Below are 27,811 nucleotides of genomic sequence, written 5' to 3'. Positions count from 1 at the left end.
ACGAGGATACCCCATTGACCCTAGCCAGCAACAGTCATACATGCCTCAAAGCACTGAATGTAACAGCTGATTTGGTACTGAACTGTTGGGAAGCAAGAATAACTGGCGTCCATAGCTGGTTAAACAGCTTAGTTCTGTGTTTCTGCAACAGAAATATTGCCTGGTAAGTGAATATTCTGTATGGGGAAACCAGAGGAGGCTAAAGAGCATCAAAAAGATGAAAGGCACTTCCTTGCGCTTACTTTTCCCATTTTTCTGGCAAGTCTGAAGAAATAAGAATCAAGTGAAGTTCACTGCTACTTTTGTTGCCCTTGCTTGAAATAGTTTATTTCAAGTTAATTAGGAGTAGTCAAATTTATCTTTAATATTTGTTTAGTGTTCTAAAATCAGGAGAGCATTTAATTTGTATTTGGAAAATGTTTGTTGAGCTTCTACAATATGCCACAATATGTCTGTTTGTTCAGTGCCAGGGAAATAAAGCAAAATGGTGGAGATGATGGTGATGGTGATGATGATGATGATAATAGTAGCTGCCATTTATTGAGCTTGGCATTTGATTAAGGGCTCAGCACAGATTTTTAAAATTTAGTCCTTCAATGAATGACACCTACAAAAAAATTGTCTCTATTTTACAGATAAGAAAATTTATTAATGACTTACCAGGTCACAAAGTTCATAAATAATAGAGTGAAAATGTGAATTCAGGCAGTTCTGACATGAAAGCCAATCTCATAACCCTCAGGGTTTACAACCATTTAAAAGAAAACATAGTACTTGCTCTCAAAGAACTCATTCACTTTCATTTTCCATGAGATGATCTTCTCCAGCTTCTTTGATCCAACTTCTAATCCTCTCATGTGCAGATAAATACAGCTTTTTCACAAACTCCTCATCATACCTCATTCCAGTTTCTTCAATGACTAGAAACCAGATTGCAAGTCAGTACTTCCTTATCAGCTTAGATTGTCAAGATTTAAGGGAATTAGGATATTATTTGAATAACATGTTTCTGAATATAATTGTCATTGCTGAAAGGGCAATGTAATAGAACTTAAATAAAACCAGGGCTTTGAGTCTGACCTTTGCAACCATTTTTTTGGTCTGTACTCCTGCCATTTTCCACCCTGACCACTGAGGACCAAAGAGAGTTCTGCTGGGCAATTGCAGGCTTCTCAACTTGCCAGTCAGGTCCTCGTGACGATTATGACATTAATAACCCCTTTATCATTTATCATCTATTCAGAACCAGGCCCTGGACTACATATTTTATGTGATATAGTCTTTATCATACCCTCTTTGAGTGAGAATACTGAGGATAAGAAAAGTTTATAATTTTCTTAATGTTACAGAAGTGGTAGGGCCAGAATTTGAAAGTAGGCCTGTCTGACTTGTGTGCCCATGCTCTTAATCAGGATCTCATTCTGGGTTGTACATTCACATGTGTGCGCGCACACACACACACACACGCGCGCACACACACACACACAGTGACCATTACTCTGCTAGAAAATCTCACTGTCCTACCTAATTCTGGTTGCATAACTACTCTCTACCCTTATTTTAAAATTTACCCTTTCTCGTTGACTCTTCTGGGAATATTCAAATACTATCAGCACATCAAAGGGAGGTATAAGTGAGAAAGAGTAGAACTGTGTTCACCAGAATTTGAAAAATTTGGTGACATGGTCTGAATATGTTATCTGCTATTTTGATTTTATCTCAATTATTCCATCGGCTTGTAGGAGCAATACTTGATTTCATGTATGGTAATCTTATTTATAATTTACTTTTGTGCTTTCTGGGTATGATTGGTTATCTATAAAATTTCCTTTGCATAATTTTATCATTTGGCAATTCTTGATATGCCTGTAAGCCTGGTATGCTTTGTGCTGTTTATGTTTTAATTATTCCTGTCTTGCTTTGTAAAAATATCTACCTATTATTATTATGTAAATTATACTGGTTTAACTTAAGATGGAGTTCCATCTTCTTAAAATGCATCTTCTCTTTCCTCCTTTGAGAAATTTCTATTACAAGAAATGATTATTTTGTGATGAATTTTTAAAAACTGACCTCCTGTGACTCATGAACTAAATCCAATAAAAAGTATCCTCTAACCCAATAATTCTGTCAAGTTTCATCAAAGTTCCCATACTGGAAGATTTTTAATGAGGTGTTGCATTATCATAAGGAAAATGGCAAATTTCAAAAGATATATTTTTATGACTTTGAAATTGGCCCAAAATCAACTTAATAGCCTTCTTTATATGTATTATTTCCTTTTCGACAAAGAATAACTGTTTAAAAAACATCTTCATATCTAAAGCTATTTTTCTACCCACAACCCATGCCATTCTGTGTTACTGACACCTTCTGATTTTATTTTGTTGTAGATTTGGTGATATCTGTAATCATAAATTCACAGAGAATGGACCTAAGCACCAAGGCAAAAGTGTCCTTCACTTTGACATTAGAACCACATTAGAAAAAACATTTAGCTAAGCCTAGCTGAGGGGTGGGGATGAGGCCAGGGATGGTCCCTTTGTGGTAGCTTTCTTTCAAGCTAGACACATGCTTTACCCAGATTAAAAAGTAACTACTGCAGGAATTCTAACTAGTTTTCTATGGTTGAACTATACTTCTCTTTTCCCTTCTTACTTTTCTTTCCTTCCAGCGGCCCCACCCCCACTACCCACCAAATTACAAATGAAAGGACAAGAAAAATGGAAGATGTTTAAAAAATGAATCAAAGCTATGAAATGATCCTTCTCTTAGTTTTATTTTTTTACTTTATGGTACATTTATACACAAGAATCACAAGGAATAGAAACATGCACATTGCAAAAGAAATGAAGGCATGTGTCAGAAATAAAAGCGGCTTGAGTGTGATGTGTTCACCTCTTTGTGGTGACTGTTAGGTATTACAGCTTCCCCAGCAGGAACATCATCCCTCCTACCCCCATCAACATTCTATGTCACTTTGATTTTTTTCTGACATCAAGAGCAAAATTAGCTACATTAGAATTGTTAGTCTTTTTTTTGAAGAAGCATTTGATTTTGTGTGTGTGTGTGTGTGTGTGTGTGTATATATATATATATATTTATTTCACAGAAATTTAAGCATCCCTATGGCTAACCAACAAAAATTGGAAATATTTGTTACACATTTTAGAATTTACTCATTCTCGAATAGTGGCCGAAGAGTCTCAGATACGGAACTACTTTAGACAATCACAAGGAGAGGCTGATAGAAATTGTGCTTAGTACGTGCAGTATTTTTAAAATTACTCTAAAGCCATACTATGTTTTCTGGTTACAACAGCCTCCTTTATGTGGATTTGGTAAGATTGGCCTTAATTGACTTGCGGTTTTAGTATTTTAGCTTTGAAAAATCCTGAAATTACTTGAACTTCTTTTCAAATTCTAAGGTTGGGAACCTTTTGTTTTTCAAACAGGAGACTTCCCAGAAACAGAATCATCCTTGATTTGCTTAGTTTCCTCAGTACTAGGGACATTTCAAAGGTCTAGGAATAGGTACAGTTTACAGTCATCACTTCGTGTTAAAACACTTTGTATTAATATAAAATATTTTTGCTAGTTAATGCATGAAAAGGTATTAATTCAGTTTTAAAAGATGTGTATTAATCCATGTGTGTAATTAATTGCTTCCAGGTGCTCCAGGGTCCTTTCAAGCAGTGCTCTTTTTAGTTAGTTCTCATAATATTCGCAGGAAGTGAGGGGACAGTCTTTTGATGTTTATTTTATTGAAAGAGGCATATATATACCAAGCTGATAGATGATATGGCAAAAATTATTAAGGACAAAAATCAACAAACTATATTGAAAGGAACTTGGTCTCAAGAATGAGGCAACCATCTCTTAATACCTCTATTTCTGTCTACCTCAGAGTCCATATAAGCTCCTGGTTTACATAGTCATTCCTTTTCAGGGAAAAGGGAAACAGAACTTTTCCTCCATTAATTAAAAAAAGTTACTAGTAAGGTCATGCATGCTCACTAAAAAAACAAGCATCCAATGAAAATTGAAAGTCCTTTTTACCCTTCTTCATTTATTTCTCTTACAAAAAGTTTAGAAGTTCATCAATTGACTAGTAAAGCATACTAGTTAGAGGTCACTATGTTATTCTATCCTATATTTTAGTTTTAGATTTAGTCTTCATTTAAATGATTCCTCTTCATTCCTCTTTTTTCTTATTATCGTTTTTAACTTTTATCCAATTTTTTTTCTTTCTAGTTTATACCCATGCCTGTACTCTATGGTGTGTTCCTGTATATGGGAGTAGCATCCCTTAATGGTGTGCAGGTAAGTTTTTGAACAGCAATGTAAGTACAGTAGTGTTTTTCTAGTAATAAGAATAGTCCAGTAACAGATCTTTGAAGAAAAGTGCTAATCCTTATTAACTGCTGAGTTTGTAAAATGCATTTATTTTCTACTTCACCATTCACCTGCTTTTCATTTCTGGTTTAATCGACAAGTTAGCCAGTATTAGCAAATGTTACCATACATACCCATTGTTGAAATAGGCTGTTAAAAGTCATTTAACCAAGAAAGCGAGAGGCTATAATCTTTCTTTTCCTCCCCCTTACCCATCTTTACCCTGTTTACTGTCTCAGGAAGGATACCTAACCCTTTCTGTGTGTCTTCAAGATAGTATTTATCCATTTGCCTTAACTGTATACTAAGAACAGGGTATTGATTTGCTTTTCACATGGCTATGATCAATAATCAAAAGGTTTTTACCAACCAAAGAATAAAGTTAGTGTGGTTGATGTATTGCTTTTGTTGAAAACTTTAGCTATTCGTAACTTTGGGAAAACTGACACACTTTTAATAAAATCATTATCAGCTGGGCACGGTGGTGCACACTTTTAGTCTCAGCTAGTTGGGAGGCTGGGGTGAAAGGTTCACTTGAACCTGAGTTTTAGTCCAGCCTCAACAACATAGTGAGAACCTGTCTCTTTAAAAAAAAAAAAAAATCATTAGGGAAAACTTTGTAAGGGACTTTGTCTTTCAGTTGGGTTTTAATTTAATTGGCACCAGGAAGCTGGAAGTACTTATGCTGTTTTCTGGCACCTTGTTAACTGTAGCTTTATTTAGCACTTAGTAACATTTTAATGGGAAGAGACTGCGTGTCCTGTGAACATCCTAAGAATTTATTTGAACCCCTTCAAAATAGTCTTTGCTTTTGCTTATCAAGTTCAGATTAATTTGGTTTTAAAGTCAGATAGAACTGGGCAAGCGGCCAGACCATCAAAGAGAGAAAAGGCTACTTTACTTTTCTCTGTTTAGGTCTGCTGAGTAGAGTTCATCATCTTTTGGATATTTGTTACAAATACAAGGTGGTTCTTCATAGACTGGACTAGATGAATGTGAGTTTATTTGTGCTCATGAGACTTTTGAGAAGTATAAATTTGTAAAAATATCTTATTTTTACCTGCCATTGTAAATATTCTTTATTTTCCAAAATGGAAAAATATGAAACAGAAATGGCCCGCAGACGAATAGTTCTTATTTTTGTTTGTCCTTGATGACCCGGTCTAGATCAGAAGTTTAATTCTATGTGTTTTAGGGGCTTTATTGTTTGAAACTCAGTGCACGTTTATTTAATTAAAAAGAAGAAAAAATCAACCACATAGTAATGATGGGGAGAAACAGCCAGGGTCTAGCTAGTAGGTTTCTTAAATTCTGCAATGCTGTTGCCTCTAATGGCTTTTCTTTTTCTTTCTCGATTCTCCCTTGTTTAGACCTTTTTGGTGAGATTTGATTTAGCAAATTTTGTAATTTGTAAAGAAATTTTGTAACCCAAACTTTATAAATGAGAAGGTCCCCACCAGTCAAAAATAATTCTAGAGGGAAAAAGAAAACCCTTTAAGTAAGAAATCACTAGAGAAGATTGCGATGGTCTAATTTACTTTTGCACTTCTTTCCCTCCAGAAAGAAAATAGAGATATTATTTCAGAGTTCATATTGCATGATTATTCAATTCAATAGCTATTTACTGAGCATCTTTCATTGAAATATCCTGTGATAGGTTCTTGAATATCTTCCCGTTTGTCACTGGCAAGGTCAATTCGGCAGTTATTCTTTGAAGCACAGCACCTGGCACACAGATGCTCAGTAGTTATTTCAATAGCTGTTTATACATGACCATACGATAGCCTCTCTTAGGTTCAGATGTTGACCCTGAAACTCACTGTAGTATTCATATAGCTTTTCTCTGAAAAGAAATGGTGATAGATTGCTGAGTGTATTAGTCAAGGTATGCTGCTCAGATAAATAATATGGAATTTATGAAAACATAATGTATTCCCATTTTTAAGTTGAATACTTCCTTTATATCCTTAAAACATTCCTGAAATGTGTTAATATATGATGCATAGTATTATCTCCTCTTTTTTGAGATAAGACAACTGAGGCAGAGTAAGATACATGAGTTAGATGGCTTCCTTCAGCATATTATTACTAAAATAGGCAAAAGATCCTCTTTCCTGAGACTCAAAGAGTAAAAATAGAAATTAGGAGATGAGCTCCTAGAATTTATGTTTTGCTTTGTGACTTTATTATTTAGTGGCCACTTTTTCTTACACATCTACATAACATTCCCACAATATAATGACAAAGATTTGAAGACTTGTGCTTTAGTGTGCTTGACTAAATTTCTGCATTCCTTTGTCCTCTGAAAAGGACGTTGCTTGCCTAAATTATAGAATATAAATCAGTAATGATTAGTTAGGCATAGTGGAAATGTAATGCAGTAATACATTTGGACTCCCTTCTTCTTTCCTCCCCAGTTCATGGATCGTCTGAAGCTGCTTCTGATGCCTCTGAAGCATCAGCCTGACTTTATCTACCTGCGTCATGTTCCCCTGCGCAGAGTCCACCTGTTCACTTTCCTGCAGGTGTTGTGTCTGGCCCTGCTTTGGATCCTCAAGTCAACGGTGGCTGCTATCATTTTTCCAGTAATGGTAGGGATTCCTTTAATTGAATGTACCTGTGAGATTATATGGGTATCATGTGGTTATTGTTATATGGAAGACTCACATGTCTTTTATGTATTGTTCCAAATTTTTCCAGCTTTGACCTCATCACTTTGATCGGTTGTAATTTACATTTCCCATGTTTATGGTTGTCTAGGATGGACCTTAGAATCAGGCTCACCTGAGTTCATATACTGGCCCTGGTTCATGCTCATCAGTAAACTTCTTTGAACTACTATTACTTCATCAGTAAAATGGGGGTTGCATTGTTGTTTTTCTGAGCATCAAAAATGACTATCAAACATGTAGCACAATGCCTGACACATAGTAAACACCAGTGCATGTTAATTACTTTTTAAATGTTGTACAATAGAATTAATCTAAGTAAGAGTGTAGGACATTTCAGTTCAAGTAATGACGAAGTGCTTGGCAACTTGTGAGAACTCATCCAGTACATTAGAAGAAATGGAGTGAGAAGTTCACTTTTTACATTTCTTGTGGTTTGCATAATGCTAAGTTTAAAGATAAGGTGGGACTCTCTATCCTTGTCATAATATGATGAGAAACAAGGTAAAGCAACTAATGTTTCACTCTGAGTCACAAGTGAAAGAAGAGAAAAAGAAGTTTTGTATTTGGCTTCATTATTGAATTTTATACTTTACCATAACTCTTTACTTCTTACAAGAAAATGCATTTATGTACACTTAAAACAAGTTACAAAGGGAGCCTCGAGTCTGTTTTATCTCCCCCGCAGGTTTGAAAACAGAATTTTCCTACACTTACCACATTTTATTTTTATAAAAATCCTCTTACTCTTAGCCAAGATTATTATTTTATTTTTTGTATTTGTTTGAAATTTTTTTTCTCCCAACGATGCAAGAAAAAATGGATGTTAAATACTAGTCATATTTGTTAGGTCAGATTTTTTTTTCTTAATGGTGCCTTATGTCTTTCTTTCCTTTTTTTTTTTTTAAAAAAAAACTATATTAACTTACTGAAAAGCACACTGAGTATGAGAAACACTCAGATTTACCTATCAGTGTTATCTGCCTACCTACAAATTTTGCTGAAACCAAGAAAATTGAAGCTAGAGCAGGGTACATTTGAATTATATCCAATAAATCACTTTTTCCTTGTGCTAAATAATAATTTTAAAATGCTTTACTTTTCTAAAGCGTTTTTGTCTTTTCAGAACTTGTATTTGGTCACAAAATAATTCTGTAATAGAAGTTAGGACAGACGTTATTTATTTCTCTAGGCGATGAGGAAACTGTCATATCGAGAGCATGATGCTGATAAAGACAACTGCTTAGTTTGAAGCAAGTCAGGATGCCTATAACTTGCTGCATATTAATTTTAATGTAGAATAAAGATATCTTAATTCTACCTTCAGAAGTATCTTAATATACCTTCAGAAGTTATTCTTCAAGAGCAATTCATAGAACCAGAAATACACAGGTCAAGAATATTTGTTTTGGAAGCAGACAACTGGGGCCTTTTGTATTATTCAATTATCTGGATTCATCTCCCTCACAGACATTAAGGATCTTGGACAACATACTTAATGTCTCTAACCTTCAGTTTCCTCAGCTGTATGACAGAAATAATAATACCTACTTTTGGGGTTTGTTTTGAAGAATAAATGAGATAATATTGCCTAAGAGTTTAATATAGTGTCTGGGATATGTTAAGTATTCGGTTAATGGTGATGATTGAAGTAGCCTAGTGAATGAAATGGTCTATGCATATTCAAATACTACCTCATTGTGAATACTTGGAAGATGTCTCAGTATTCTGTGTGTCGTACAGATTTTCTTGATTGCTAAAAACCTTTATAACGTTTTAATTTTTAATACTTAGAAATCGTATGTCAGCTATTTTGTGACTTTAAACTTTTAATTATTTTATTTAAAATCTCACATGGAAGGAAATGGTTTTGAAAAACAATCCTTTCACATTAAAATTCTAATTGAATGTGATCATGCATTTCAGTGAACAAAACAAAGTGAGTTTCAACTAAGACTTTTATAAAACAACTTTTCCCATATAGAAAATTATGAGAGTTCACTTGGTATAAGTCCATACCGTCAAGATCAGGTCTGTCATACTCTATCCAGCCTTACACAAAGTAGGTTTCTGTGGACTTTGATAGGAGAGTATCTGTGCTTGCTGTGACTTCATCTGACATGGTTTCTTCCATACTTTTAATATTTGCTCTTTCAGATCTTGGCACTTGTAGCTGTCAGAAAAGGCATGGACTACCTCTTCTCCCAGCACGACCTCAGCTTCCTCGATGATGTCATTCCAGAAAAGGACAAGAAAAAGAAAGAGGATGAGAAGAAAAAGAAAAAGAAGAAGGGAAGTCTGGACAGTGACAATGATGATGTAAGGAACTTTCCAAATTCCAAAGGAAAACTAGTTAAAGAAACAAATGTGAAAATTGTGCCTTTTTATACCTGATGTGAAATGGAGGGCTGAGTTCTAAGAATGTTTATCTGGACATGTGGTATATTACTCATTTCACATCCCTTTGCCCTTTATATTCTCTCTTTGGTTTTTTATATTTTCTGAAGTCTTTCTGTAACCATTAATACCCTAATAATGACATAATGACTAATAATAACTTCTAAAAAATTTTAAAACCCACCACATTAAAAAAGTTCTGATCTCATAAAGGAAGTTTGCTTAGTAATGCTATAAAATGTATTTGGTTTCTATTAATAATTCAGGGCTTATATTTGAGATAATAACTCAATTTTATGTAATTTTAAGCCTAATGTAGATAGATGTCGATGATCTCACTTTGTATAATCTATGAATCTATTTGAGTAGGCTTTCCACCAAAGTTCTATGCTGTTATATTAATCATAGCATTATATTTATACTAATATGATTTAGCATTATTTTTCTGTAGCTCTTCAATAAAAAGAAAAGGGAATTGGAGTTTGGGGTCTTTTTACATAATTGTAGTGGTTAGTGTCATAGTCTAGAGGGTCCTCCTCCAATTAGGTGATTAAGTTGAGAAGTAAAATTTTGCCCAATTTTTTTCTTTAGGAAACCAGCTCACAGAAATACAGATTCTCCAGTAGGGGTCTGTAATCAGTGCTAGGAGAAAAACTGGGATTTGTTTACTTTAACACAGGCACACACCTTATTCCAGTAGCCTTTTGAAAAGATTGCCAAAGTGTTTTCCGTTTGAAAATTTGCTCTGGATTTTACACAGTGCAGTATCACAAACGATTTTTTGTGCATCATTACCCATTCTAAAGTAGGAATATTGTTAATTGTTAGTTTCTACTTACTACTTGATAACTTTGATTGATCATTGCATACCTTATCCTTAATTGTCTCAATAGCTTGTTATCACAGTATTTATTTGTGTTCCCATTTTACAGATGAGGAAATTTAGACTGAGAAATGTTAAATATTTTGTAAAAATTTTAAAGCTTTATTGAGGTATGATTGACAAATAAAATTGTAAATATGTAAGGTGAGGCTTTGACATGTATATTTAAGTCATTTTTCTAATTGTACACAGCCATAATGGCAAAGCCAAAATTCAAATCCAGGCCTCTCTGGTTATTTCCAACTGGTCAGGCTGTCTGATTGTATTCTTTTTGTAGAACTTGGAAATAGTACAGTGAAAGAAGGCAAGAGACAGAATTGGATTTCACATAAATTGATTCAATAAGAAAAAGACTTAATGCATGAGGCACATTTAGCTAAAGAGAAAAAGAGGTGAAAAGAGCTTTATGACTGTCATCGTCCATCTACAATGAGAACAGGTGTATAGATTTTGTTTCCAGTGATGACAGAAAAAGAATGTGTTTAAACTACAGCAGGGATTAAGATGGAATAGTCCAAAGAATGATGTGTTTACACATTTAATAGAAATTAAAATTTGAAATGAATTTCTGGACCACTGAAGACCAAAAAAAAAAAAAAAAAGACTGCCTGAAATATTGAAATAATTAAAGCAGTATTTTGTCCAAAATAAATATGTCAACTTATGTACATGGACATCAAATTTAAAGTTCATTACACATTATGAACGTATGAAGTGAGGGATTATGGAATCCCCCTCTCTAATGATTTTTAAGAAAAAATAGTAAAATATCAACTTTGGAGAATGTTTTAAATGTACTGCTCTCTAGTGACAAAAGTTGGATCAAAAGAACTCCTTAGAAGTTCTTCCAATTCTTAGATATGATTTCCAGCAAATCCTATTTCATTTAAAGTGTTTTTTTTCTATTGATATTTACCACTTCCGACAGATTTCTTGAAGCCAAAGTGTCATACTTGGTTTTTTTCCTCTTCCTCTTCATCCTACCCATTCCAAAACAAACAAACAAACATATACATTTGTTCCTAGGCAGTGAATCCAGCTAGGCAATTTGGAGTACATCTGTGCAGTACGTTTTGTGTGTTGAACTCATTATTTAGGGGCTCCACTTAGGAATGTGGTTCTCCTAAGTTTACTTCTTAGTCAAAGGGTTTGGGGCCCATGGATATAGGGAGTCACGTGGGGACATGGGAGTTATAGCTATAATATAATATTTATGAGCACAAATAGTAAAAATTATGGCTTACCAACATTTTGAGCCACTCACAGTCATTTTTTAATCTGCCTGGTAGGCTGTGATTAAGGGTTGGCTGCCAACTCATCCATCTATAAGTGCTATTATTTTGGAAAATGTTTGAAATACTGTAATGACTTACTGTTTTTGACATTCTCATAAAGGTAAGTGTATGTGGCATCTTTTTCATTATTATTATACTTTAAGTTCTGGGAAACATGTGCAGATCGTGCAGGTTTGTTACATAGGTATACACGTGTCATGATGGTTTGCTGTACGTATCAACCTGTCATCTACATTAGGTATTTTTCCTACTGGTATCCCTCCCGTAGTGCCCTACCCCCGGGCAGGCCCCAGTGTGTGATGTTCCCCTGCCTGTGTCCATGTGTTCTAATTGTTCAACTCCCATTTATGAGTGAAAACATGTGGTGTTTGGTTTTCTGTTCCTGTGTTAGTTTGCTGAGAATGATTGTTTCCAGCTTCATCCATGTCCCTGCAAAGGACATGAACTCATCCTTTTTTATGGCTGCATAGTATTCCATGGTGTATATGTGCCACATTTTCTTTATCCAGTCTATCATGGATGGGCATATGGGTTGGTTCCAAGTCTTTGCTATTGTGAGCAGTGCTGTAATAAACATGCATGTGCATGTGTCTTTATAGTAGAATGATTTATAATCCTTTGGGTATATGGGTATATACCCAGTAATAGGGTTGCTGGGTCAAATGCTATTGCGGTCTTTGAGGAATCACCACACTGTCTTTCACGATGGTTGAAATAATTTAGACTCTCACCAACAGTGTAAAAGCATTCCTATTTCTCCAAATCCTCTCCAGCATCTCTTATTTCCTCACTTTTTAATGATTGCCATTCTAACTGGCATGAGATGGTATCTCATTGTGATTTTGATTTGCATTTGTCTGATGACCAGCAATGATGACCTTTTTTTCATATGTTTGTGGGCTGCATAAATGTCTTCCTTTGAGAAGTATCTGTTCATATCCTTTGCCCACTTTTTGATAGGGTTGTTTTTTCTTGTAAATTTGTTTAAGTTCCTTGTAGATTCTGGATATTAGCCCTTTGTCAGATGGATAGATTGCAAAAATTTTCTCCCATTCTGTAGGTTGCCTATTCATTCTGATGATAATTTATTTTGCTGTGCAGATGCTCTGTAGTTTAATTAGATGCCATTTGTCAATTTTGACTTTTGTTGCCATTGCTTTTGCTGTTTTAATCATGAAGTCCTTGCCCATGCCTATGTCCTGAATGGTATTGCCTAGGTTTTCTTCTAGGGTTTTATAGTTTTACATCTTATATTTAAGGCTTTAATCCATCTTGATTTGATTTTTGTATAACATGTAAGGAAGGGGTCCAGTTTCAATTTTCTGCATATGGCTAACCAGTTTTCCCAACACCATTTATTAAATAGGGACTCCTTTCCTCACTGCCTGTATTTGTCAGGTTTGTCAAAAATCAGATGGTTGTAGATGTGTGACATTATTTTTGAGGCCTCCATTCTGTTCCATTGGTCCATATATCTGTTTTGGTACTGGTACCATGCTGTTTTGGTTATTGTAGCCTTGTGGCATACTTTGAAGTCAGGTAGTGTGAAGCCTCCAGCTTTGTTCTTTTTGCTTAGGATTGTCCTGGCTATATGGGCTCTTTTTTGGTTTCATGTGAAATTTAAAGTAGTTTTTTCTGATTTTGTGAAGAAAGTCAATGGCAGCTTGATGAGGATAGCATTGATTCCATAAATTACTTTGGGCAGTACGGCCATTTTCATGATATTGACTCTTGTATCCATGAACATGGAATGTTTTTCCATTTGTTTGTGTCCTCTTTTATTTCCTTGAGCAGTAGTTTGTTGTTCTCCTTGAAGAGGTCCTCCACATCCCTTGTCAATTGTATTCCTAGGTATTTTGTTCTCTTTGTAGCAATTGTGAATGGGAGTTCATTCATGATTGGGCTCTCTGTCTATTATTGGTGTATAGGAATGCTTGTGATTTCTGCACATTGATTTTGTATTCTGAGACTTTGCTGAAGTTGCTTATCAGCTTAAGGAGATTTTGGGATGAGACAGTGGGGTTTTCTAAATACACAATCATGTCATTGGCAAACAGAGACAATTTGACTTCCCCTCTTCCTATTTGAATACCCTTTATTTCTTTCTCTTGCCTGATTGCCCTGGCCAGAAATTCCAATACTATGTTGAATAAGAGTGGTGAGAGAGAGCATCCTTGTCTTGTGCCAGTTTTCAAAGGGAATGCTTCCAGCTTTTGCCCATTCAGTATGATATTGGCTGTGGGTTTGTCATAAATAGCTCTTATTATTTTGAGATACATTCCATGAATACCTAGTTTATTTAGAGTGTTTAGCATGAAAGGCTGTTGAATTTTATTGAAGGCCTTTTCTGTATTTATTGAGATAATGATGTGTTTTTCGTCATTGGTTCTGTTTATGTGATGGACTATGTTCATTGATTTGCCTATGCTGAACCAGCCTTGCATCCCAAGGATGAAGCCAACATGATCGTGGTAGATTAGTTTTTTAATATGCTTCTGTATTTTACCAGTATTTTACCAGTTTACCAGTATTTTCTTGAGGATTTTCACATCAATGTTCATCAGGAATACTGGCCTGTAATTTTGTTTTTTTGTTGTGTCTCTGCCAGGTTTTGGTATCAGGATGATGCTGGCCTCATAAAATGAGTTAGGGAGGAGTCCCTCTTTTTCTATTGTTTGGAATAATTTCAGAAGAAATGGTACCAGCTCCTCTTCATACTGCTGGTAGAATTCTTCTGTGAACCCATCTGGTCCTGGACGTTTTTTGGTTGGTAGACTATTAATTACTGCTTCCATTTCAGAACTTGTTGTTCTATTCAGGGATTCAACTTCTTCCAGAGTTGGTCTTGGGAGGGTGTATGTATCCAGGAATTTATCCATTTCTTCTAGATTTTCTAGTTTATTTGTGTAGAGGTGTTTATAGTACTCTCTGATGGTAGATTGTATTTCTGTGGGGTCAGTGGTTATATCCCCTTTATCATTTTTTATTGTGCCTATTTGATTCTTCTCTCTTTTCTTCTTCATTATTCTGGCTAGTGGTCTATTTTGTTAATCTTTTCAAAAAACAGCTCCTGGATTCATTGATTTTTTGAAGGGTTTTTTGTGTCTCTATCTCCTTCAATTCTGCTCTGATCTTTGTTATTTATTTTTATTTTTATTTATTTATTTTTTTTTTTTTGAGACAGAGTCTCGCTATGTCGCCCAGGGTGGAGTGCAGTGGCCGGATCTCAGCTCACTGCAAGCTCCGCCTCCCGGGTTTTTACGCCATTCTCCTGCCTCAGCCTCCCGAGTAGCCGGGACTACAGGCGCCCACCACCTCGCCCGGCTAGTTTTTTGTATTTTTTAGTAGAGACGGGGTTTCACCGTGTTAGCCAGGATGGTCTCGAACTCCTGACCTCGTGATCCGCCCGTCTCGGCCTCCCAAAGTGCTGGGATTACAGGCTTGAGCCACCGCGCCCGGCCTGTTATTTCTTTTCTTCTGCTAGCTTTTGAATGTGTTTGTTCTTGCTTCTCTAGTTCTTTTAATTGTGATGTTAGACTGTCAATTTTTATATCTTTCCTGCTTTCTCCTGTGGGAATTTAGTGCTATAAATTTCCCTCTAAACACTGCTTTAGCTGTGTCCAGACTGTTTGTTATGATTTCCATTCTTTTGCATTTGCTCGGGAGTGTTTTACTTCCAATTATGTGGTCAATTTTAGAACAAGTGCGATGTGGTGCTGAGAAGAATGTATGTTCTGTTGATTTGGGGTGGAGAGTTCTGTAAATGTCTATTAGATCTGCTTGGTCCAGAGCTGAGTTCAAGTCCTGGATATCCTTGTTAATTTTCTGTCTCACTGATCTGTCTAATATTGACAGTGGGGTGTTAAAGTCTCCCACTATTATTTTGTGGGAGTCTCTTTGTAGGTCTCTAAGAACTTGCTTTATGAGTCTGGGTGCTCCTATGTTGGGTGCATATATGTTTGAGATAGTTAGCTCTTTTTGTTACATTGATCCCTTTATCATTATGCAATGCCCTTCTTGGTCTTTTTTGATGCTTTTTGGTATAAAGTCTGTTTTATCAGAGACTAGGATTGCAACCCCTGGTTTTTTTGTTTGTTTGTTTGTTTTGTTTTTGCTTTCCATTTGCTTGGTAAATATTCCTTCATCCCTTTATTTTGAGCCTATGTGTGTCTTTGAACATGCGGTGGGTCTCCTGAATATAGCACACGCATGGGTCTTAACTCTACTCAGTTTGCCAGTCTGTGTCTTTTAATTGGGGCATTTAGCCCATTTACATTTAAGGTTAATATTGTTTATGTGTGGCATGTTTTTTTTTTTTTCTTTTTTGCTTGTTGAATGCATTGTCTTAGTTCTCTAAAAGGATACTGTTGTATATTAACCTCTTTAGAGTCACCATAAAGGAATTTTCCATGTAGGTAATAGACTCTATGTTAAGATTTTTTTAACATTAATCTCATTTTATTTTCAACTAAAAATCATCTTTTTGGTACTTTCAATTAAGAGATATATTGGGTCTTTCAGTCTCAACATAGACTTGGAATCAATATAATGCATTTAAAAGAAACAAAGTGGTAATCTCTGGGAAATCTATTATAATTTGGGCTAGGTGGCCTGTTCTTTAAGCAGTCCCATGATTAGCTGCCTGGTTTTGTCATTTCCATTATGATTCTCTGCTTATCTGACCATCGTAGACACCTTTTTGAACATTTTATTTTCTTATGTTTTGCTTACATTTTCAGATATCTTTGCCACAAGCTAATTGAAATGAACCTTTACCCATAAAATAGTACTTAGCGTAAGAGAGGAAAGTTTATTTTCTAGTGTACATAGAAGGCTTCTTGATAGTGGATATATAAAAAGTCTGTCACTTGTTCTAGAAGGAAAGATGGGTCATGATTTTCCTAGAGACGGAATCAGCATAAACAAAACAAGAATTTCAAGACCGTATTATAACTTTGGAAGTTTCCTAGGTTTAATCTGTTTTTGCATTGAGATCATTTGCTTCACAGATACAACTCATAAACATTGCTGATTGGGAGTCTAAGTGATAGAAAGCTTTACAATTCAGTTGTAGTGGTCTCTATTTTGTGTAGTTGTAGCTTTAATGGACTCAATACCATTAACTCAGAAGAGTAGAAAACAAATGTGAGGGGGAAAGAAGGAATATAGTTAAAAGATAGCAAACTGGAAGTAATTATAGGGCTTTTCTCCTTAGTATTAAGTAAATGATTATATAAAACGGTTTGATCGACAGTAGCAGATAGGAAGGGCTGCATAATAAAAACATTCTAAAACCTGTTGTACATTTTTTTCACAGTCTGACTGCCCATACTCAGAAAAAGTTCCAAGTATTAAAATTCCAATGGACATCATGGAACAGCAACCTTTCCTAAGCGATAGCAAACCTTCTGACAGTGAGTAGAACTAACCTCTTGCATGCTTGCTTGAATATGATTTGCACTTACAGAGAAAAAACACTTTAGAATTGCCATCTGCATTAACTTGCCCTCGATTTTGTTTTTCCTTTTTCCTATGAGAAGATTTACACTTAATTATAATAAAACTTTATTTTTACCTACCCTAAGCTTCACTCTTGTTTTTATCCATAACCTTTTAAATTTTTATTTGGTAGCCTTTTCCCTCACCCAGATCATCCCCAGTTTTTCCAGCTGCTAAATTAATAACCACGTTTTTAATTGATTTTTCTTTTTTTTTTCCTGCTGGTATTTTGAATTGCAGCTTATAATACTACATCACTGTCACTGTTTGTCTTCCTTAGGTTTCAACTAGTGATCAAATCAGCTCAAAAGAGAAATTGCATCATTGGTCTCTCAGTGATCAATAAATCAATTGTTAATATTAAGAATCTGGAAAAATTTAATTTTGATTAAATTAGCAATCATGAAGTATTAGTACAACTTTCTAGATAGAATTTATATGCATTTGCTTTCTAATCTCTTCATTCTCCCTTTTGCTATTTCAAAATTATTGTTATAACTACACTGATCTTTCTAGGGTGACAGCCTGGTGGCTATGGTGCAATGGTTTGTGACATTTTTTTCTTCTGTAATTGAATTAACAGGCCACTTAGTAATGTCAGTGACTATTTCAGACTTTCCCAATAGCAGGTAGCAATTGCCATCAAGCTACTTTCTACTTTGCATTCTCATTGAAGAAAATGCATCCTTTTAGATTCAGATGCACTTCAGAGTACACTGATCTGTTACAGAAAAAGACAAAGTTAAGACACTTTTATTTCTATTTTACCAAGCCACCTTGACTTCAGTAAGAGGTTACTGTTATCAAGAAATGTTTGGAATGAATGTCTATTGATAAAAAATAATGGGTGTATTAGTTATCAATCATTGAGTAACAAATTGCCATAAAACTTAGCAGCTTAAAACAACAAACATGTTTTCTTACACAATTCCTGACATTCAGGAATGCAGGGGCAGCTGATTTTGGTTCTGGCTCAGAGTCTCTCATGAGATTGCAGTCAGACCTGTCAAGCTGTCAGCTGGGGCTGAGTCTCTGAAGACTTTTTTTTTTTTTTTTCCAGGAAGAAATGAAAGGATGTATTGAAAATTATAGTATACTCCCCGTTGTGGGAGTGGGCCCAAGAATAGGGACTCAAGGGCCCCATTACGAAATTTTTGGGAGTTTAAATACCCTCTACTTGGGGTATACCCTATGTAAATGAAGAGGATGAAGTAAAGTTACAAACTCATTTACTTGGCCTATGCCCCATGAAGAGGATATTTCCTGTCATAGCCAAAGTGTGAATAGGCCTTATGTTCCCTGCCTCCAGACCCTGTTTTCCTGCCTCATCTCCTCAAGGAGAGATGTGATCTCCCTAAATCTTCATGGGAGGCAGAGGGACCGATGGTCTTTTTTCTGTAACTGCTTCATTCTGGCTTAGGGCATACTCCCTACCTATTGGGGATCACTGAACTCTCGGTAGCTGCTTGATGGCCAGAGCGGTGTCTTCACCTGGAACTGGCTGGAACCTTTGTTGCATGATCATCTGAAGATTGATGGTCTCTAGGCAAGAGGAAATGAATTTGGTTAAAAAGGGGGAATCTTTTTAAACAAAATTCTGGGAGGCCATTGTTTTGAACTAAGCTCATGCACTAGGCCCCAAAAGACCAAACCAAAGCAAAATGAAGTCATTTGTGCTAAGGCTATAAGGAAACACATGAATTCTAGAACAGACCAGGTTTTGTTTTTTCTTCTGCACATCTCTATAACAGATATTCTTGACAGCATAGGTATCCACCCACTGAGGTTCCCATTAAATATTTTAGTCTCTGAGGACTTGGTTGGAGCTGGGGATCTGCTTCCAAAAGCACACTCATGGGGCCCTTGGCATGACGTTTGTTTCTTTACCTGTGGGTATCTCTGTAGGATGCCCATGACATGGCCTCCCTCAGAGCTAGTGATAAAAGAGAAAGAAACCAAGACAGAAGCTGCAGTCTTTTATAACTGAATCTCAGAAGTAACAGACCATTACTTCTGTCATGTTCTGATGGTTATGCAGCCCCACACTGTTAACACTGGGAAGGAATTACACAAATTCATAAATATCAGGAGACAGGGATCGCTGAGAGCCATCTTGGAGGCTGGCTACCAGCCTGAATTTAAAGAACCAAGAACTAAAGCAGTCTTACCTTTGGTGTCCAGTTTGTAACCTCTAACTTGTAACCGAGGCTAATTTCTGCTAACTTAATAGGGTTTGGTTATGAATTTCTTTTTTAATTTAAGCTCCTGAAGCCATGTTCCAACTTCATTTTTTATCTGTGGAGCATTAATAGCAAAAGCACACTGTGACACACATGTGCTTAACATGTATGTCTTCTGTTGGCATCATACCCTGGTATAGCCCCTTATAAATAAATGTAAAAGCTATTTTTAAAAAATCACTAGCCAGAATTTGAGGCTCATGGAAAAAGTTTATGTGCCAGTTGCCCTTCATCCTCTCAAAACCCCTTTTAAAGGATAAATTGCAAGTTGATATGATATTACAAGTTTACTTAAACAAAATACACTTGAGCATTTTGCCTGAAATGTTTCCTAATGTCATGTTTATCTTTATAATCCATGATGAAAGAACAGAACTGATAGAAGTAGTGTTGCAGGATGAGTAAGTACCTCAAAGAAAATCTTTTTTTTTTTCCTTATGAACAACAGCAGGCAAACTTAGGAATGCTGAAGATGGAAGGAAATCCAAAAGCAAGCCTTAGACATTGAGAATGTTGTCACCCTCTAAAAATGATTTGCTTTTTATTCTTCTCACTGACAAGACAGCAGTGATCCATCCCAGAAAACCTAACGTAAAGGAAACCAAGTGATTTTGTGTTCATCACACTAGAGTCTTAGCTTAATACATTTTTTATTGAAATACCTAAACTTATCTTTTTACTCTTAACAGTTATGGAAGATGCATCAATTTTGTGAAGATTTTTGTTTTATACTTCACCATAGACCTACTATTTATGTTTTTTAAAACTTTTATTTTATAGGAGAAAGATCACCAACATTCCTTGAACGCCACACATCATGCTGATAAAATTCCTTTCCTTCAGTCGCTCGGTATGCCAAGGTAAAGGACAGTCCAGTGTTTTATGTTGTTCTGTGGAATAATTGCCCCACAGAAATGTAGTTAATGGTGGGTTATTGACATAACTTCTTGTTCTCCTTCCTCTCTATGATTTCTCTTAAATAAATTACCCAGTGACCAAAACTTGCTCCAGCTTTTACTAGTAGAAAGCATTTTAAGAGACCTACTTACTCTTACAAATAAGGGAATCTTTCAGTATCATTAAGTTACAACCCAGGATCAACATTAGCTCTTTTAATTTCAGTATCATGCCTGATTTGAAGGGGTGTAACTGGCACTTTCTGACAGTTCTTCTCCAGTGGTTTCTTTCCCTCTTCACAAAGTTCCAGAGATTTCAGGTTCTACTTGATTTTCTGAAATCTCTGAATATTTTTATTATGTCAGTCTTTTTGTCCTTTAATTTCTGACAGCATTACCCACATGGTAGTACCTCTTTTCCTTTTGTGTTTGTTGTTTTTATTGTTTTATTCTAGGTATGAGATCTTATGAAATTTTTTTACTTGAATTTCTTGACTCTACTGATAACCTTCATCCCATTTAAAGTGTTTGTTTTAAATACACAAAGAGAATATAAGTATTAAAAGAGAACAAGGAAGGACATACTTGACTTCTGTACAATGCATAAACATTTGACAGATGATGAAGGAAATGTGATTTACTTACTACTTTTTTTTTTTTTTCCTTTTCCTCTAGTCCTCCTAGAACTCCAGTAAAAGTTGTGCCTCAAATTAGAATAGAACTTGAGCCTGAAGACAATGATTATTTCTGGAGGAGCAAGGGAACAGAAACTACATTGTAACCTGTTCGTCTTTCTTAAAACTGACATTTGTTGTTAATGTCGTTGGTTTTTGTTTGGCTGTTTGTTTATTTTTTAACTTTTATTTTGTCTCAGTTTTTGGTCACAGGCCAAATAATACAGCGCTCTCTCTGCTTCTCTCTTGCATAGATACAATCAAGACAATAGTGCACCGTTCCTTAAAAACAGCATCTGAGTAATACCCCTTTTGTTCTTAAACTTTCAGATGTGTCCTCTGATAACCAAATTCTTCTGTCACTCAAGACACAGACACACACAGACCCTGCCCTTTGCCTCTATTAAGCAGAGGATGCAAGTATTAAGGATTTTATAACATGAAAATATTGAAGGAACTTTATTCAAACTTTAGCTTTGGGGCTGTGCTTACTGGCTTGTCTTTGTCTGGTAGAACAAACCTTGACCTCCAGACAGAGTCCCTTCTCATTTATAGAGCTCTCCGGGACTGGAAAAAGTGCTGCTATTTTAACTTGCTCTTGCTTGTAAACCCTAATCTTAGAGTTATCAAAAGAAGAGAAACCTGAAGGTACTTTACTCCCTATAGAGAAACCATTGCCATCATTGTAGCAAGTGCTGGAATGTCCCTTTTTTCCTATGCAACTTTTTTTAACCCTTTAATGAACTTATCTGTTGAGTACATTGAAGAATATTTTTCTTCCTAGATTTTGTTGTTTAAATTATGGGGCCTAACCTGCAACTTATTTTTTGTCAATTTTTAAAACTTTTTTTTAATTACTGTAAAGAAAATGAATTTTTTCCTGCAGCAGGAAACATAGTTTTGAGTAGTTCTACCTCTTATTTGTAGCTGCCAGGCTTTCTGTAAAAATTGTATTGTATATAATGTGATTTTTACACATACATACACACACAAATACACAATCTCTAGGGTAAGCCAGAAGGCAAGATCAGATTAAAAGCACCATGTTTCTAAGCATCAATTTTTCCCTTTCTTTAAAAGAAACTTAACTGTTCTATGAAGGAGATTGAGGGAGAAGAGACAAACTCCTATGTCATGAGAAGAACCGACGTTCTGATAATAGTAGCATCTGGGTGCAGATGCTGATTGTATGACCACGTCAATGTCCTATGCAGTATTGTTAGACATTTTCTCATTTTGAAATATTTGTGTGTTTGTGTATGTGCTCTGTGCCATGGTTGGTGCATATATGTGCAATGTTAGAAAGCAAAAGAGTGACAGTAGGCAGAGGGCAAAGTCATTGAGTCTCTTGTGCCAGTTTTCATAAAACCCAAACCACATATGAAAAAATCCATTAAGGGTCCAAGAAGTCTGTCCATATGAAAATGAGAGCAAATATCGTTTATTTCCCAGATATCAGTCATTATAATTGATATAATAGCTCATACATGCAATATAAAATTCATAGGAGTATTAATAGCCCATTTACATGTCTATAAAATGTAATGGGATTACAGAGCTGCAGAGTACAGTGTAACGGTACTCTCATGCACTTTTTTCAGGATGCAAAGGCAATTATTCTTTGTAAGTGGGACTTTTAGAACATATTAGTGTACATATTATATGTATGTATATTTCAAAGTACCACACTGAAAATTAGACATTTATTAACCAAATTCAACATGGTATTTAAAGGTTGTTTTTAATATGATACATTACATATTGTGAATGTATATTAAAAAACATTTTAAATGTTAAAATTATAATTTTGGATTCATATAACCACAACTGTGATATGTCCTAACTATAACCAGTTGTTGAGGGTTATACTGGAAGCAGAATGAAACCACATTTTTTGGTTTGATAATATGTACTTATTGATTCCCACTCATTGTTATGTTACTTAAATTATTATTCTGTCTCCTTGTAATTTTGATTACAAAAATGTTATTATCCTGAGTTAGTTGTTACTTTTACAGTACCTGATACTCCTGAAACTTTTAATTTATACAAATTAGACAATAATGACCACAATTTTTTCATTAAAATAATAGTGGCAAATTATTTGTTATTGTGTTGAAACCTCACCTGCCAAATTCTGGCTTCATATTTGTATTTAGGGCTATCCTTAAAATGATTATTCTGTATTATGTAGCTTTCTATTACCCTAATATAAACCAGTATAAGAAGACTTTCCCTTTTTCTTTACTCACGGAAGCATCAATAAATTGTTTAAAAACCATGTATAGTTTCAGCTTAACCTGTGATCTTGTTAAGTTAAAGGTACTTTTGTTTACTTTTATAAAAGCTCTAGCTAAAACATTTTTTTTCTGATCATGAATCAAGTATCTGTGGTTCATGCCCGTTTCTATACCTATCAAAGAATTCCTGAAGCAACTAAACTCATCATGTCAGCCTGTGAGTAGAGGTGAAACCTATGTGTACCTCTGTTTATGATCCATATTGATATTTATGACATGAACACAGAATAGTACCTTACATTTGCTAAATAAACAGTTAATATCAAATCCTTTCAATATTCTGAGAACCCAGGGAAGTGTTTAAAAATGTCATTACTTTCAAAGGAACAGAAGTAGTTAACCAAACTAACAAGCAAAACCTGAGCTTTACCTAGTAACACCAAATTATCCGTATCTTAGCTAAATTTACCCATTGCCTAAGAATGAACCAGATTTGGTGGTGGTTTTGTTTCTATGCAAACTGGACACAAATTACAACAGTACATTTTTTTATAAGTGTTTCTCCCTTTTCTCCATAATGTGACTTACGGAGATAAAGGATGCAAAAGACAAAGACAAAGTCCGCTTAGAGTTGTTAACCAGAAAGTCCTGGCTGTGGTTGCAGAAACACTGTTGGAAGAAAAGATGACTAAGTCAAGCGTCTGCCTTATCAAAAGAGCAAAAATGCGTCTGGTTTTGTGTTTGGGAGAAAAATATCTTGGACACACTGTTTTCCTTGATAAAAGTCATCTTCTCTACTGTGTGAAATGAATACTTGGAATTCTAATTGTTTTGTGTGCCAGGGGCAGTAATGTCCCTGCCTCTTCTCCCAATCAAGGTTGAGGAGTGGGGCTGGGGAGAGGACTTAACTGACTTAAGAAGTAGGAAAACAAAAACCTCTCTCCTCAGCCTTCCACCTCCAAGAGAGGAGGAAAAACAGTTGTCTGCTGTCTGTAATTCAGTTTGCGTGTATTTTATGCTCATGCACCAACCCATACAGAGTAAATCTTTTATCAACTATATACTGGTGTTTAATAGAGAATGATTGTCTTCCGAGTTTTTTGGTTCCTTTTTTAACTGTGTTAAAGTACTTGAAATGTATTGACTGCTGACTATATTTTAAAAACAAAATGAAATAATTTGAGTTGTATTACAGAGGTTGACATTGTTCAGGGATGGGACAAAGCCTTCTTCAATCCTTTTCATACTACTTAATGATTTTGGTGCAGGAACCTGAGATTTTCTGATTTATATTTCATGATATTTCACATCTGCTCTTCACAGCATGAGCATGAAGCCCAGTGGCACTAAGTGGCTGGGTACAATCAAGTGATATTTTGTAGCACTTCACTATCTGAAAGGCCATGAGTTTTCAGATGATTTCATTGAGCTTCATTGCAGCCTAAAATTTTAAAAAAGTTTTGTAATATGCTAACCAGTCAAGTTGTGTTTTGACGAGAGATTTAGATATGTCCAATTTCCTGGCTCATTTCATTGTGCTCTATGGGTATGTATAAAAAGCAAGAATTCTGTTTCCTAGGCAAATATAGCAACTCAGGGCTAAAGTCATCCAGTGAAACTTTTAGAGCCAGAAGTAACTTTGTCCCAGTCCTACAATGTGAAAAGAGTGAATAGTTGCCTCTTTTTAGCCATTTTCATGGCTGGTACATATTCGTACACATTACTTTTCAGAATCAATACGCACTTTCAGATATTCTTATTTTTATTCTCTTAAGTCTTTATTAACTTTGGAGAGAGAAATGATGCATCTTTTTATTTTAAATGAAGTAGATCAACATGGTGGAACAAAATGATAAAGAACAGAAAACATTTCAATATATTACTAATAACTTTTTCCAATATAAATCCTAAAATTCCTATAACATAGTATTTTACAGTTTTATGAAGCTTTCTATTGTGACTTTTATGGAATTAAGAGATGAAGAAGATGAGATATTTTAGCATTTATATTTTTCAAAATTATATGTATACTTAAAATAAAGTAACTTTATGCATTTATGAGTGTCAAGTGTTTCTGTTCAATGCCTCAAATAATTGTTCAATGCCTATTATTTTACTTCTTTGGGTGATGCAGGGAATACAAAGATGAGCAAGTCAGAGTCCCTGTCCCCACGTTGCTTTAGTTACTCCCGGCAGGAGGATAAAATTAGTGTCCAAATTATATTTTTTTAAAAAGCTTATAAGAATTATCTAAGTATTAATGAAATGTTATTATGCAAAGAATCAAAGCAAGAAAAAATAGGTCCAACTAAGAGCGATAGGAATTTTTTTTTGAGAAGATAGTATTGTCTTCTTTTATAAAGTTAGTGAAATATAAAATACCACTTTCTTGAATTCAGGATGTGGTATACAGTAAATTAATTCTCAAAACAAAACAAAAAAACTGCTAAGCATAATAAGTACTTATTCAAAAATAATTGTTCAAATGAATGAAATCTTAGAATGACTTTTAACAGAAGATACATTATATACACTTTTGCTGGGTCTGTCCAAGGTTTTGTGTAATATTTAAAATTCTCTAGGTAGCTTCAGTCCAAAATTATAATCAGAGAGTGGTGGTGTTGGGTTGGGGGGTGGGTACCAAATAATAGGATGAAAGAGAACTTCTGGTTGCAGTAAAAGGTGACGTAAAAACAAAAATAATGAGGCGGTGACATTGGCTCAGTCTTTCAATCTGAAAACTTAACGGAGATAATCGCTCTGAGTATGAGGGGACTGATAGTGGTGGTGATAATGGGGGCTAGGGAATGGGATTTGGATTTTATCATTGAGCCGAAAGCAGGAGCAGAAGCCACACACAGAATAGATTCTAATACGGGAGAATTTGTATCTTCAGCATACACACAGAAGATTCATTAAATAATATTATCATGCGTAACGATAAAAGTCAAGAAATTAGATCAAATTATATTTAGTATATTATGAAAAAAATTACACTTTTGCATATGTTTTTGCATTTTTACCAACCCTTCATTATGCTATATAGCCTACCTGTCCCCTCTGAGAACTAGGAGGTAGGACACAAAACCCTCTGAGATACCAAATCTTCTTTCTCAAGGTCTAAGCATGACAGCTTGAGCACCTTAGATCTCAAATCCTCATTCAGAATATATTTATGCTCATTTAATTCAAAATGTTAACAAGCTCAGTCATCTATAGATTTCTTTAAATGGAGGAAATTAGAAACAACAGAGAAAATTATTGATAAGAGAATTGATGTAGCAAGAATAGCTTAGTCTTGACAGGAAGAAAGAAGATATTTAAAAACTGTATAAAATATATTCAAATACTGGGCCGGGCGCGGTGGCTCAAGCCTGTAATCCCAGCACTTTGGGAGGCCGAGGCGGGCGGATCACAAGGTCAGGAGATCGAGACCACAGTGAAACCCCGTCTCTACTAAAAATACAAAAAATTAGCCAGGCGCGGTGGCGGGCGCCTGTAGTCCCAGCTACTCAGGAGGCTGAGGCAGGAGAATGGCGTGAACCCGGGAGGCGGAGCTTGCAGTGAGCCGAGATCGCGCCACTGCACTCCAGCCTGGGCAACAGCGTGAGACTCCGTCTCAAAAAAAAAAAAAAAAAATATATATATATATATATATATATTCAAATACTTAAGAATTGGGTTATTTAGTTCAGAGGCAGGACACCACAACTGGTCTTTTATATTGACTGAAATCCACTGATTAAATTATTAACCTGATTAAATATCTTAAAGGTAAAAATAAATTGTAATTAGTGGTCTGAATAATGATTTAGGGACATCAAGAAGATATTAATCTATATTTGATTTTTTTTCATTCATCCTTGATAAACATTGAATGAGGTAGTTGCTGAAGAACCAAAAATAAGACATGATTCTTAATTTCAAGTAACCATCAAATGAAAAAGACGTGTAGTCAAAGTAGTGCAATAACAATTTATAAGCACTATAATAGAAGTATGTGCTGGGTACCAGGGATGTCCAAATGAGGAAGTTAACAATTCTTTGTGGGAATAAGAGGCCAAATTGTCAGGAAGTCTCAAAGCAATCTGTCAGGTTTTTTTGTTTGTTTGTTTGTTTGTTTTGTGAGCAAGTGTTTGCCAGACAAATAGTCTGAAGTGGAATTAAAGTGGTTAAAGACATTTCAAACCTGGAAGCTGTAAGACAAAATGGTGCAGGCAGAGAATTGCCATTCATTTGTTCTATTACTAATTTAATAATAATGGGACATCTGTGTGCCAGACTCTTTGTTTAGTTAAAGCAATGAAAAAAAAAAAAAAAAAAAGATATAATCCCTGCCCTAATGAATTGTGTGTTTTAGAAGAGGAGCTATATAATAAATAAACTTAAAAATTGTAAATACAGTATTATGAATTACAATAAGTGTTGTAAAAGTCTGGGGAAATGGGAGAATAAACCTGACTAATGGATACTGGGTGGACCTTGGAGGGATAGTTGAGTGGAGACCTGAAGCATGTGTGGAAGAAGGCAGGTAGACGGTGAGAAGATTGGCCTAGGCAGAGGAAACACCATGGCAGTTAAAACAGAAGGGGCTGAAGGAGAAAGAGAATGTGGAAAGTTCAA

The 27,811-nt window shown here is 35.3% G+C and overlaps 1 protein-coding gene across 11 annotated transcripts in view; it reads left to right on the top strand.

Annotated features, from left to right (window-relative positions):
* Window positions 1-25,242, top strand: part of SLC4A4 (solute carrier family 4 member 4) — a 493,252-nt gene extending 468,010 nt beyond the window's left edge. For 8 of the 11 annotated variants that reach the window (XM_065545104.2, XM_074039893.1, XM_065545105.2 and 5 more), the window contains 5 exons: window positions 4,255-4,323; window positions 6,813-6,986; window positions 9,222-9,383; window positions 20,159-20,238; window positions 20,950-25,242. In XM_065545104.2, coding sequence (XP_065401176.1) covers window positions 4,255-4,323; window positions 6,813-6,986; window positions 9,222-9,383; window positions 20,159-20,238; window positions 20,950-21,055 — 591 coding nt within the window. In that variant the 3' untranslated portion in view covers window positions 21,056-25,242. Of the gene's footprint in view, window positions 1-4,254; window positions 4,324-6,812; window positions 6,987-9,221; window positions 9,384-16,956; window positions 17,054-20,158; window positions 20,239-20,949 lie in introns of all 11 variants that reach the window. The other 3 variants (XM_065545107.2, XM_065545103.2, XM_074039892.1) reach the window with 1 other exon arrangement.
* Window positions 25,243-27,811: the final 2,569 nt, after the last annotated feature.

Source organism: Macaca fascicularis, chromosome 5 (genome assembly GCF_037993035.2).
Source record: "Macaca fascicularis isolate 582-1 chromosome 5, T2T-MFA8v1.1".
Classification (NCBI taxonomy): Eukaryota; Metazoa; Chordata; class Mammalia; order Primates; family Cercopithecidae; genus Macaca; species Macaca fascicularis.
Note: the sequence above shows the minus strand (reverse complement) of the source record. Positions and strands in the feature narration are given on the sequence as shown.